This window comes from Chiloscyllium punctatum, chromosome 42 (genome assembly GCF_047496795.1).
Source record: "Chiloscyllium punctatum isolate Juve2018m chromosome 42, sChiPun1.3, whole genome shotgun sequence".
NCBI lineage: Eukaryota > Metazoa > Chordata > Chondrichthyes > Orectolobiformes > Hemiscylliidae > Chiloscyllium > Chiloscyllium punctatum.
This window is the reverse complement of record NC_092780.1, coordinates 21,164,414-21,179,156: the sequence shown is the minus strand read 5'-3', so window position 1 is coordinate 21,179,156 and position 14,743 is coordinate 21,164,414. Positions and strand designations below refer to the sequence as shown.

Genomic DNA, 14,743 nt, shown 5'->3' with positions numbered 1-14,743 from the left:
GAGTTTTGGACAATATTCCTCTTCTCTCACTACCATTGCTGACAAAACAGCAAACTGATTGAAAAGGAACAGCATGTTCTTCATCATAACTGAGTGGGGATTTGCTATTCCTGCATTTCCTACTATATATGTTGAAATTTACATAGGAATCCCCCAGTGTTGGGAACAAGCATATTACAGTATACCTGCAAGTGATGTACTAGCCATAATCAAACAAACCTAGCTCCTTGAAAGTGGAGTCGCAGGTAGATAGAATAGCAAAGAAGGCATTTGGTATGCTTTCCTTTATTGGTCAGAGTATTGAGTACAGAAGTTGGGAGGTTATGTTGCGGCTGTACAAGACATTGGTTAGGCCACTGTTGGAATATTGAGTGCAATTCTGGTCTCCTTCCTCTCGGAAAGATGTTGTGAAACTTGAAAGGGTTCAGAAAAGATTTACAAGGATGTTGCCAGGGTTGGAGGATCTGAGCTACAGGGAGAGGCTGAACAGGCTGGGGCTGTTTTCCCTGGAGCGTCAGAGGCTGAGGGGTGACCTTATAGAGGTTTACAAAATTATGAGGGGCATGAATAGGATAAATAGGCAAAGTCTTTTCCCTGGGTTCGGGGAGTCCAGAACTAGAGAGCATAGATTTAGGGTGAGAGGGGAAAGATATAAAAGGACCTAAGGGGCAACCTTTTTATGCAGAGGGTGGTATGCGTATGGAATGAGCTGCCAGAGGATGTGGTGGTGTAATTGCAACATTTGAGAGGCATTTGGATGGGTATATGAATAGGTAGGGTTTGGAGGGGTATGGGCCGGGTGCTTGCAGGTGGGACTAGATTGGATTGGGATACCTGATCAGCATGGACAGGTTGGACTGAAGGGTCTGTTTCCATGCTGTACATCTCTATGACTCTAATTAAATATAGACATTGTGAGACTCAGCAGGTCTGGTGACATCTGTGTGGAGAAAGAGTTAAATGTTTCAGGTTCAGTGATCTTCATTAGGTCAGTTGCTACCAGCTGGTTGAGGTTTGTCACGAATTTCATTTTTTTTTGTTTCAGATCTCCAGTATCCACAGTTCTTTGTCTTTATCACATTAAATAACAACAATGAATAAAGGGTAGAAGAACATTTCCTACTCTTTAATCCTTGCTACAAAATCATTACTATATCTTTTATTTTAGTGTTTGCGTTTATGATGCAGACGAGAACAGGAAGTGAGCTGAAAATGTGAAAAAAAACAACTTTATTTGCTCTATGAATGCTACACAATGTTGTATCTCATTGACCATTTTAATTCCATGTTGCTACATTAAAATCTGATGGTTCTATTTTAAGGGCTCGGTTCCCATTTTTGCTCTGTTAGAAATATTGTCTGATTAGTGTTACTGGATAATACACATTGTGATGATCCTAACAGGTAAGAACATAAGAAATAGGAGCTAGAGCAGGCCATTTGGCCCCTAAAGCCTGTTCTGCCATTCAATAATATTCTGGTTGATCTACACCAGGCTTCAACTCCTCTTTTGTTCCAGCTCAGCATAGCCATTAACTTCATGATATTTTAAACATCTGTCAACCTTCCCTTGAAATATTTCAACATACTGTTTCCACTACTCTCTGGGATGGAGAATTCCACACATTCACTACAGGCAAGTAGAAGAAATTCCTTCACATCTCACCTCCACTGGGTTGCCAGCATCAGACATATTCCCTACCCTCCCTGTTAGCATTTTGCAGGGGTCATTTTCCCCCTTTGTTCCCAAATCTCCTTAATAGCCACAACACCTTCCTACGCAATTGCAGAAAGTGCAACATTTGCCTGTTTACTTCGTCCCTCCTCACTAGGCCCCAGACACACTTTCCAAGTGAACCAGCAATTTACCGGCACTTCACTCAGTCTAGTCCACTGTATTCACTGCTCACAATGTGGTCTCCTCTGCATTCGGGAAATGAATGCAGACTGGACAATCACTTTGTGGAACACCTGCATTCAGTCATGAAAATGATCCTGAATTCCAGTAGCCTGCCACATTAACACATCTCCCTATTCCCGAGCTAGCATCTGTCTCAGGCTTGCTGCAGTGCTTCAGCAAAGCTCAGCACAAGCACCTAATTTTCCCCTTTCAGAACATGTAACCTTCAATATCGAGTTCAATAATTTTAGGGCATGAGCACCTTTTCCCATGTTCATTATCCACTATTCACATCCCAGGCCTGATCATGACATGAGCTGTTTTCAGCTACGCATGTGCCCATTCACAGCCTTTCCTCCTTCCTGGCTTACTATCATCCATCCCTCTATCTTTCTATCACTCTGGGCTCGGTCTCCACCTGTCCATATACTCCTTTGTTTTGTTTTTGTTTTGTGTTGAAATATTGACATGAGGCCACAGATATTCTTCAACAATAGAATATGAGCTTATTGCACAAAGAAAGAAATCAGACAAACCAAACTATATACTAGCTATAAAGATCTTAACATTATACACAGTTTTGTTTTGTTTCCCAAACTATCCATTATGGAGACTCAATTTCACAGAAATTATACTCCTATCTCAACTCTTTGAGTTCCTACTTAATCAACTCCTTCCAGTCACTCTTTCTTGAAGTGTTGAAATTAGTTTATGATTTCTCTCCAAGTCTGATGACGTAAACATTTTACAGTTTTGATGCCATAACCACTTGCAATTGCATCACCCTGAGGATTTCTATTCTGGTTTGGAAACCTGGTTTGGAAACTGGTTTGGAAACTTCACAACCTAGAGAAAAATTTACTGCTGCAATGACTATTTTCCTTCGAACTGAGCTGAACAAACTTCTATCATGAGAGAAGCTAAAAGCTCGTTTAGAAAAACTTGTTTATGAACTCAACTCTTACTGAACTCGAAGTTGTGCTCTGAAGTCAAAATAGAACTAAAAGCTTAATGCGATTACACTGCCTATCCTAAACCCAGGAACAGAAACATCTTATTCCATTACACTGTAGTGGTGCTTCCAAGCCTTTGTTTACAGTCACATATCTTCTTGGAACTGATACATTTAGGTCACTATTGCAGAATAACTTTCTCACTTTTAACAAAAAAAACTTCCATAGAGTCAGAGATGGAAACAGACCTTTCAGTCCAACCCATCAATGTTGCAATTGTACCAGCCTCCATCACATCCTCTGGAAACTCATTCCACACACGTACCACCCTGTGTGTGAAAAACCTGCCCCTTAGGTCTCTTTTATATCTTTCCCCTCTCACCCTAAACCTATGCTCTCTAGTTCTGGGCTCCCCGACTCCAGGAAAAAGGCTTTGCCTATTAACCTTATCCATGCCCATCATAATTTTGTAAACCTCTACAAGGTCACTCCTCAGCCTCCGACACTCCAGGGAAAACAGCCCCAGCCTATTCAGCCTCTCCCTCTAGCTCAAATCCGCCAACCCTGGCAACATCCCTGTAAATCTTTTCTGAACCCTTTCAAGTTCCAATAGGAAGGAGACCAGAGTTCCTCGCAATATTCCAACAATGGCCTAACCAATTACCTGGTCAGCCGCAACATGACCTCCCAACTCTTGTACACAATACTCTGACCAATAAAGGAAAACATACCAAACGTCTTCTTCACCATCCTATCTACCTGCGACTCCACTTTCAAGGAGCTATGAACCTGCACTCCAAGGTCTCTTTGTTCAGCAACACTCCCTAGGACCTTACCATTAAGTGTATAAGTTCTGCTAATATTTGCTTTCCCAAAATGCAGCACCTTGCATTTATCTGAATTAAACTCCGTCTGCCACTTCTCAGCCCATTGGCCCATCTGATCAAGATCCTGTTGTAATCGGAAGTAACCTCCTTCGCTGTCCACTACACCTCCAATTTTGATGTCATCTGCAAACTTACTAACTGTACCTCCTATGCTTGTATCCAAATCATTTATGTAAATGAAAAAAGGAAGAGAGCCCAGCATCGATCCTTGGGCACAGGCCTCCAGTCTGAAAAACAACCCTCCACCACCACCCTCTGTCTTCTACCTTTGAGCCAGTTCTGTATCCAAATGGCTAGTTCTCCCTGTATTCCGTGAGATCTAACCTTGCTAATTTGTCTCCCATGGGAACCTTGTCAAACGCCTTACTGAAGTCCATATAGATCACATCTACCGCTCTGCCATCATCAATCCTCTTTGTTACTTCCTCAAAAAACTCAATTAAGTTTGTGAGATATGATTTCCCACGCACAAAGCCATGTTGACTATCCCTAATCAGTCCTTGCCTTTCCAAATACATATACATCCTGTCCCTCAGGATTCCCTCCAACAACTTGCCCACCACCAACATCAGGCTCGCTGGTCTATAGTTCCCTGGCTTGTCCTTACTACCCTTCTTAAATAGTGGCACCACATTAGCCAATCTCCAGTCTTCCAGCACCTTACCTGTGACTATTGATGATACAAATATCTCAGCAATTTAATCTAGCACTAACTCATATTTTTATGCCTGTTTCCTTAAATTCTGTCTAAGTCCAAAAATGATAACAACACATTTTACTTGGCATTGATTACAACACTTCCATGCAAAAACTTACTTTGACTTATTGGAATTGAAGTTGAGAGTGTGGTGCTGGAAAAGCACAGCAGGTCAGACAGCATCCGAGGAGCAGGACAATCAATGTTCAGGCTTTTGTCTCCAATGTTGTTTTTCCTGCTCCTTGGTTGCTGCCTGACCTGCTGTGCTTTTCCAGCACCACACTCGCGGCACTAATCTCCAGCATCTACAGTCCTCACTTTCACCTATTGGAACTGGACTCTGGTTCCAGCTCTCAATAATAAGCAGATACTTTTATAAAAATCTGTCCTGTTAAAAATCGACAATTCTTTTAACGGCGGGCAAAATAATACCTAAGAGTTTCAGACAGACATTTATTTTTAATAATACAATTTTGAATTAATGTTCTCACCTTTACTCCGTGTCCAGTATCATCTAGGAGTGTATAGATAATGGGCTTCCTGGTGTACTTTTCTCGCTGTACAGGGTTTGCTGGAGGAATGATTTTGGTCATCCTTGGTGTAGTTTTAGCAACAGCAAATGCTCCAATCTCTCGCCGAGCCACTTTCTCTTTGTGCATCTCTACTTTCTAAAGAAATCAAATTGAAAGGAAAAGGTAAATAAATGGTGCTTCACCTGTGTTGGTGAGTGAGAACTTTCTTTTGTATGTTAAAGAGACCCAACTACCCTGACTCTTTCCTGCCCTTTAGACAATGATAAATGCTAGCCTCATCCATGTGGCTGCCATTAATCCAATGAAGACTCTTCCCAATCCTTTACAGTACCCTAATTGGATGATACTACTGTATATCTCAACCTCTCATTCTAACCAGAAAGCTAAAAAGAACTGTATTTATATCGCTAGGAGAAAGTGAGGACTGTAGATGCTGGAGATCATGTGGGATCAGGAGTCTCAGCAGTATGTGGGATAAGTTCTTGCTCTTTTTCAAAGCCATTTGTGAAATCTTTTCCCCCATCTGCCTGAGAGTGTAGAGAGGTTCTGAGTTTAATATCTCATCCTAAAGATGGCATCTGGGATCATGTGAGATTCTGTCTGATAGTGTGAGTTTAAAATATTGGAAGTTCATCATTACTTTTAGTACATATTTAAAAAGATGATGGTGAATCTTTAACTTAAGAATAATCCCTTGTACATAATTTCTCCAGTTTACTTATGTTTATTACAATACATTAGTATCAACATATATGTGGAAACAAATATTTGATTTCACTGAGGTGGTTTCTCTCCCTCTCATACAGAAATTTAAAAAAACAGATATGAAAAAGGCTCATATCCTATTCTTAGTAACAAAAGAGCTATTTGAGACCTATAGTAAGTAACCCCAAATTTAGCAGCACCACTTTTATATTCATTGATGGGATGACTGTAATTCCAGCAAATAGTTATTGTCCATCCCTAAGAGTCCAAGCAATGGCTGACAAGCTTTCATTCTTGAACTAGTAAAGTGATCTTAGGGTGGGATCCAGGTGGTTTTACCTAGTGACAGCAAAAGAATGACAAAATAGATCCAAGTCAACTTGGTATGTGGTAAATCAGGCTGCACTTTTGCTTCTTTGGAATGGTAATACCCAGTTGACAAAATGACTTTTACCAAAGCAATGCCAGTCCATAAGACTATAGCATATAGGAGCAGAATTAGACCATTCAGTCTGTCACATCTGCTCCAACATTCAATCATGGCTGATAAGGTTTCTCAACCCCATTTTCCTGCCTTCTCCATGTAACCTTTGATCTTCTTACTAATCAAGAACCTATCTATCTCTGTCTTAAATATACTCAATGGCTGAGAGATGACCTTAAAAGAGGTTTATAAAATCATGAGGGGCATAGGTAGGGTAAATAGACAAGGTTTTTTCCCTGGGGTGGGGGAGTCCAGAACTGGAGGGCATTGGTTTAGGGTGAGGGGGAGAAATTTCAAAGAGATCGAAGGGGCAACTTTTTCACGCAGAGGGTGCTATGTGTATGGAATGAGTTACCAGAGGAAGTGGTGGAGGCTGGTAAATTACAACATTTTAAAGGCATCTGGATGGGTATGTGAACAGGAAGGGTTTAGAGGGATTTGGGCCAAGTGTTGGCAAACAGGACTAGATTAGTTTAGGATATCTGGTTGGTATAGACAAATTGAACTGAAGGGTCTGTTTCTGTCTGCACATCTCTATGACTTTGCCTCCGCAATTTTCGGTGGCAATCAGTTCCACACATTAACAGCCCTCTGGCTGAAGAAATTCCTCCTCATCTCAGTTCTAAAAAGTCATCCCTTCACTCTAAGGCTGTGCCCTAAGGTCCTAGTCTGTCCTACTATTGGAAAGATCTTCTCCATGTCTACTCTATCCAGGCCTCTCGTTATTCTGTAAATTTCAATAAGAACCCCCACTCATCTAAGTTCCAAAGAGCCTAGACCCAGACTCCTCAACCACTATTCATACAACAAGCCTTTATTCCTAGAATCATTCTTGTGAACCTCCTCTGCACCCCCTCCAAAGCCAGTTCCTCATTCCTTAGATATGGGGCCTAAAACTACTCACAATATTCCAAATGGGGTCTGACCACAGTCTTATGCAGCCTCAGCAGTACATCCCTGTTCTTATGATCCAGCCCTCTTAAAATGAATGCTAACATTGCATTTGCCTTTCTAACTTCCAACTGAACCTGCATGAGAGAATCTGGAACAAGGACTCCTACATAACTTTGTGCTTCAAATTTCTGAAGGCCTTGCCCTGTTGAGTAAATTTTATCATGAACAGCCACAATGTATTCTGGCTGTGCAGGCACCAGTGAGTCTGTCCTTTGGTCTGCATGGACCTTCTCAACCATGAGAAACAGGAAATAAAAAAGTTGCAACCTCGTAACAGGCATGCACACCAGACAAGATCAGTTCTTCTTGTGGCAGTTCCTGCAAAGAAACCATATCATTGCTGATTTAAAGCAAAACTGCAAAATGCAAGTAACATGAAATGAAAAAAAGAAATTATCTGTATTTAAAAGAGGAAATCTCAATTAATATTTCCTCTTCTAAAACTTTAACCTTTTTTCACACAGTAGATGTTGGACATTGTAGTCTACTCCCAACCTTTTATGGCTTTATAAAAGACAACTTAATGTTATTTACACATTGCTTCAGAAGCACATAAAAGGCATGGTTTTTTTTAATATTAAAGGCTTTAGCCAGAGATGGGTTGTTACTTATAAGCTTTTCTCTTGAAAGAATGTGGTATCTTATCCCCCTTCATGCATTGTAGAACAAGCAATGTAAAGATAAACAGTGGAAATCAGGGTGTTTTGCATTGATCAATCTGGCACTTAAGTGGATTTTCACTGTTTTCACAGCAGCCAGAGCCAGTGTCACAATAGCAGCTTTTCATTGAAGGAATTGAGCTGGGAAAAAGATTAAAACCTTTGTCCTCACTAAGCAATGTGTACTTGGAATAAACCATGAGGGTGGTGTGCACACAAGCTGTTACACTCTGGCAGTGATTCTTGTCCCATGAACTTTATTAACATCAATCCTCTTTGTGCTGTGCATGAATGAATTCTGGATCTCTTGCTTAATTACAGCAGGATATTCTATTAACTACTTGAAGATAGGAATCTTGCAATAAATTGCTTCTTTTCTTTGAAAGCAAACCACAGTACCCACAGACATGCATGTCATTGCAGATGAGTTCCATCAATTATTATTTCCTCCCTGGCACTGTCCTTGTTGGTTTAAAGTACACTTTCATTGATAGATGGCTAGCTAAATCAGAACGCAAGCTCATCGGGCTTTCATGCATTGGAATTACTGAAATGCAAAATACAGCCAAAATGGCAATAATTTCTCAGGTTGTCCATTATTGATATTGTTGCTGTGTCATGGATAGCATTAAAGGATATTTGCCAGCAAAAATGCTGCATTAAGATATGCTGAAGAACTGCACAAAGATGACAATAACACACAGCAAAGGAAATGAATGGGAGTGTTTGAAACAAGTGAAAATTAGAAGAAATAAAATATATTGAGTCCTGATCTGATATTCCTCAGTTTCAGTGCCACACAGAGTCTTAAGTGGCCACCAAACACCTTTTGATAAGATCAAGTACCCCAGTGGGGTTGTTGCTTCGGTGGAAATCCTGCTTACCAGGAGCTGCCAACCAGATGCCAATAGCTACTTTGACTGGATCTGGGGAAGCCAAGGCTGCTGCCAGAATGACAGCCACTGGAGGCTTGGAATTGAGAAGCAATCCACACCACATGCAAGTAAGAGCAGAAAGGTTTCCAAGTGTCAGACATTGTTGGAGAAAGGTGCAGAGGGATCGACAGCAAGATCGGGAGGTGGGTCTCAGTAGCTCCCCGTCCTCCTTACGAATATTGCACACTTCAATCAAGCATTGGTTACTCTTGACCAAGGAGGCAGTACCCATCTGGGACAGCACTCAATTTCATAGAATCCCTACAGCATGAGAGCAGGACACTCAGCCCATTGAGTCTACATCGACCCTCTGAAAGGCATCACCGCCCAAAACCACACCCCCCACCCTTTCCCTGTAACCCTGCATTTACCATGGCTAACCCACCTCATCTGCACAACTTCCCATGGCTAATCCACTGATTCCGCACATCTTTGGACTGTGGGAGGAAATCCACGCAGACACGGAGAGAACATGCAAACTCCACACAGTCACCTGAAGCTGGTATCGATCACAGGTCCCTGGCTCTGTCAGGCAGCAGTGCTAAGCACTGAGCTGCTGTGCCATACAAGGACAGGCCTGCCCATGACTGGATTAACACTAATAGAGGTGAGAGGAGGGTCCTAAATGGTCATTAACTGCTCACTGAAAGGCCTCAATGGGTGTTGGGCATGACACCCAACTTCTGGCTATCTGCATAGAATGCAACACTTGGAGATGAGGGGAAATGTGGTTATAAATGACTTCATACTTGCAAAGAAAGAGGCTATAAATTTGCATTCCAAGATTACACATACCAATCCAGTATAAGTCAGCAGCTAGGGAAGCAGGCAGGTCAGCTGGAAGTATTTTGAATCAAGCTGTGCAGGAATATCTCTGGCACAGGTGGACCTATAAACCTGGAGTGCCTGATCCAAGCAGGAATGCTACCACTGTGCCACAGCAGCCCTCAGTGAGTTAGTTGTAGATATTTTCAATCAAACTGTTCAGACATGTTATCGTACATGTCAGGGGTAAGTGGGCCTGAGCATAAGCCTTTATTACTGGCCCATTACTACTATGCCACCATCACCCCAAAGTAAGTCAGTCATTTTAAGTTAACAGAGGTTTTGCAATGATTCAGAATATTTGATATTCTGAAGGAAATTCTATGACTTGATGTTGGCTAAAGAGTGTAAAAGTACATGCATGGAGATGCCGGTGTTGGACTAGAGTGTACAAAGTTAAAAATCACACAACACCAGGTTATAATCCAACAGGTTTAATTGAAAGCACTAGCTTTCGGAGCGCCGCTCCTTCATCAGGTAGTTGTGAAGTATAAGATAAGTATAAGTATAAACACAGAATTTATAGCAAAAGCAACATTTATAGTAAACCTTTGCTATAAATTCTGTGTCTTTCAATCTTATACTCCACAATCACCTGACGAAGGAGCAGCGCTCCAAAAGCCAGTGCTTCCAAATGAACCTGTTGGACTATAACCTGGTGCTGTGTGATTTTTAACTTTAAAAGTGCAGGGGTGGCCACGAAGTCCAGGAAGGTAGTGGAGAGGTAAAACTGGTAGTTCCCAGCATAATTCAGAACCAACATTGATATTGGAATTTCCAAAGGGCCATAACATTGGAAACTAGTGTGTTGACCTTTGAAAGTCACAGTCCTGGAGATCATGTTGGGATTTTGATGCATCCAGGATAATTTCAAACTTTCAACTGGTGACCAGGGGTTAGGAAAGAATGGAGGAAAGCATTCACCTGCAATTATAAGACCTTTAAGCTTGTTCAAGAGTTTGTTGAAATGCCAGTCTGAAATGACGGGAAACATTGAAAATTCCTCCTGCTGATTCCCAACAGTTTAGCGCAGGATTCACCATGCAGCTCAGATACCTTGTTTTCTCCAAGTTGATTAGGGTGTTCAATGACAGCAGCAAGAGTAATACTCCCTCCCATTTCATCCAGACCCAGTCACAACCTCAAGGTGCTGCCTGCTCTCATCCAACACAGAGCCAGACTCATATTGGAAGTTATGTTCCATTGATAATATCACCAAGTGGCAGTGTAAAAAGGTTGGCATTTCAGGTACTCCTGAAGGAACTGTGCGGGTCAAGAGGAGAAGTCATTGTTTCAAAACTTGCTAGTCCTATTAGCACAGCTGGGAACAGAGTAAGCACAGGCCAGTGCTGCATAGGTAGACAACTGAGAACTGGGGGTGACAGATAAATGGTGTAGACTACTTCATGAGAAATATGAAGAGGTTAAATGGATAAGTACAAATAGCATGTCATGTTAATAGCCACAGAGCACATGGCTGGTGACCAGAACTGGGGCATATGCAAAGCAAAATGTAAACTGAATGAATTAGAACAGGAAATTGTGAAGGAGGTGGGCACACACTTAAAAGGTAATAATCTTCGAGATATACAAACGTAAGAAATGAGAAGGTGTTGGAAGGATGGGGACTGCGAGTGGGCTTTTTTAAAAGAGATGATGATTGCAGTTTCAAAAGGAAAGAATATGATGATCTGAGGGAGGGGGAATTTAGCCTCAGCACCACCAGGAGAAACTGTGCAAGTGGTCAGGTAAGATTCCCCATGTCACTTGCCTGCTGGTGAAGCACCCACATACCAGTATTCATGGCTTGAACAGACATTTCTTGTTCGGCAGCAAAGCAGCTTGCCAAAATGGGTAGGGTCACATAAAAGTACAAAAACAGAAGTAGTTCGTTCAAACATGATCCACCATCTAATTGTCATCTACCTCAAAACACCATTTTCCTGACACTACCTCTATATTCTTTAATGTAGGTCGTTTCCAGAAATGTATCAAATTAGGTTCCCTACAGTGTGGAAACAGGCCAAACAAGCCCACACCAACCCTCCAAAGAGTAACCAACCCAAACCCATTTCCCTCTGACTAACGCAATTATGGGCAGTTTATCATGGCCAATTAACCTGACCTGCACATCATTGGACTGTGGAAGGAAACCCACACAGACACAGGGAGAATGTGCAAATTCCATACAGACAGTCACCCAAGGCTGGAATCGAATCCGGGTTCCTGGTGCTGTGAGGCAGCAGTGCTAACTGCTGAGCCACTGTGCCACCCATATAGATTTCACTTTTGAATGTACTCAATTGAGAATACTCGAGGTTCCACAGCACCATAGAGTTCCAAAGATTCACCATCCACTGAAATTATTTCTCCTTACCTCAGGTTTAAATGTTTTCGGCTTTTATTCTGCACCACGCCCAAGTCACCAGCCTACAGAGTTAACTGACCCTCCCCTTCCCTCTCAGCCCATCCATACATTTGGATGCGCACATTACAAAACTAAATTGCAAATAGCCCATTGGAGCATAACTTTTTCAATGCTAAGTTTTTAAAACTTCAGTTCAGCTTCTGAAAATAATTGAAAATAGTACCTGTATGACTAAAATGGAAGGTACATGCTTTAAAACTCCAAACCAAAAATAAACAAAGAAATAACAGATAATTAACATTGAGAGGGAGTAAGACATTTCTAGCCATCTACGTTTCGCCTCTGCATGTTTTTCATTGTTTTATTTTATGTGAATTCCTTAAATCCCTTTTGTGAAGCACAAGTGAGACTGCCATGACCTTCAGAAATTTTATCTAAAGTTTAACAAAATAGCAAGAGAAATATTTACTCATCAGGCCAATGTGCATTTGGCTTTTGAGCAAGCAGGAATTAAATTTCATTTGAAACTGGAAACTGTAAAGGAAAAAACCCAAAAGTGTTTACAGTTTGCATGTCAATGCCAAAATAGAACTTTTTTTTTGGTGGGTGGCTGAAGAGTGTAACAGCGTCTAAATTCCAAAAATGCCTACCTTGCAAAATGCCTACCTTGCAGAAACTGAAATTAATCTCTGTTTTGGCACACAGTAATGTAAGTTCATACTGACTCTGTAAATGAAGTTTCACTCACCTAAATCTTTTTACAGCCTGAGATGATCCATATATATTGCTGGGTACTAATTAACAAATATCAATTGTAACATATTATGTGATCTTTCTGCCATCTCATCTTCCAATCCCCAATTTTAATTGGCCCTTTCAAAGAGCTCACTCATCTTTCCATTGAATTAATGAAGGGTCATTACATGATAACTTGTTCTTTTTAGACACTGATCTGCCCATGTTTTGTCATTCTGCTTCAGATTTGAGTTTTCCAGTCTTTTCTTTTTAAATCTTTGTATCTCTATTCAGCTTTGAAGAAACAAAGTGCAGGTTTAAACCTCTTTGAGGGTTTCATCACAAGACATCAAGCAAAGCTTATATTGATTGTAATCTGTTCATGGAGAATTCACAGAATATAAGTTAATGCAATACATTGTCAGCTGGGCTTCAAAATCACTCTAAAATAGCCACAGCAGAGATAACACTAACCTTTTTTTAAAAATTTATTCATTTTTGTGGGATGTGGGTGTCACTGGTTGGCTAGCGTTTATTGCCCAACCCTAGTTGCCCTTGAGAAGGTGATAGTGAACTGCCTTCTTGAACTGCTGCAGTTCACCTGCTGTAGGTAGACCCACAATGTCATTAGGGAGGGAATTCCAGGATTTTGACCCAGCAATAGTGAAGGAACTGCGATATATTTCCAAGTCACTGTGGTGAATGACTTGGAGGGGAACTTGAATATGATGGTGTTCCCATGTATCTGCTGCCCTTGTCCCTTCTAGATGGTTGTGGGTTTGGAAGGTACTTTGAGAACTTCTCCAGTGCATCTTGTAGGTCGCACACATTGCTGCTACTGAGTGTCGATGGTGGAGAGTGGATACTTGTGGATGTGGTGCAAGTGCAGCCAGCTGCTTTGTCCTTCGATGGTGTCAGGTTTCTTGATTGTTTTTGGGGCTGCACTCATCAAGGCAAGTGGGGAGAATTTTATCACACGCCTGACTTGTGCCTTGTAGATGGTGGACAGGCTTTGGGGAGTCGGGAGATGAGTTACTTGTCACAGTATTTATGTGGAGAGTCCAGTTGAGTTTCTGATCAATTATAACTCAAATATTTTGATAGTGGGGGATTCAGTGATGGCAACACCACTGAATGTCAAGGGCAGTGGTTAAATTGTCTATTGTTGTTAATAGTCATAGCCTGGCATTTGTGTGGCGCAAATGTTACTTGCCACTGGTCAGCCCGGGCCTGGATATTGTCCAGATCTTGTTGCATTTGGACATGGACCTCTTCAGTGTCTGAGGAGTCACGAATGATGATGAACATTGTGCAGTCATTGGCAACCGTCCCCACTTCTGACCTTACAATAGAGGGAAGGTCATTGATGAAGCAGCTGAAAATGGTTGGACCTAGGACATTAACCTCAGGAACTGCTGCAGAGATAGAATCATAGAGATGTACAGCATGGAAACAGATTCTTTGGTCGAACCTGTCCAGGCCAACCAGATATCCCAACCCATTCTTTATTCCCATCTGCCAGTACCTGGCCTATATCCGTCCAAACCCTTCTTATTCATATACCCATCCAAATGCCTCTCAAATATTGCAATTGTACCAGCCTTTACCACATCCTCTGGCAGCTCATTCCATACACGTACCACCCTCTGCATGAAAAAGATGCCCCTTAGGTCCTTTTATATCTTTCCCCTCTCACCCTAAACCTATGCCCTCTAGTTCTGGACTCCGACCCCAGGGAAAAGACTTTGTCTATTTATCCTATCCATGCCCCTCATAATTTTGTAAACCTCTATAAGGTCACCACTCAGCCTCCGATGCACCAGGGAAAACAGCCCCAGCCTGTTCAGCCTCTCCCTGTAGCACAAATCCTCCAACCCTGGCAACATCCTCGTAAATCTTTTCTGAACCCTTTCAAGTTTCACAACATGTTTCCAATAGGAAGGAGACCACAATTGCATGCAATATTCCAACAATGGCCTAACCAATGTCCTGTACAACCGTAACTTGACCTCCCAACTCCTGTACTCAATACTCTGACCAATAAAGGAAAGCATACCAAACACCTTCTTCACTATCCTATCTACCTGCGACTCCACTTTCAAGGAGAT

At 41.7% G+C, this 14,743-nt stretch overlaps 1 protein-coding gene across 3 annotated transcripts in view; it reads right to left on the bottom strand.

Annotated features, from left to right (window-relative positions):
• Positions 1 to 14,743, bottom strand: part of LOC140465812 (abl interactor 1-like) — a 49,754-nt gene that overhangs the window by 24,671 nt on the left and 10,340 nt on the right. For all 3 annotated transcript variants that reach the window (XM_072561611.1, XM_072561612.1, XM_072561613.1), the window contains exon 3: positions 4,929 to 5,105. In XM_072561611.1, the coding sequence (XP_072417712.1) occupies positions 4,929 to 5,105 (177 nt within the window). The remainder of the gene's footprint in view (positions 1 to 4,928; positions 5,106 to 14,743) is intronic.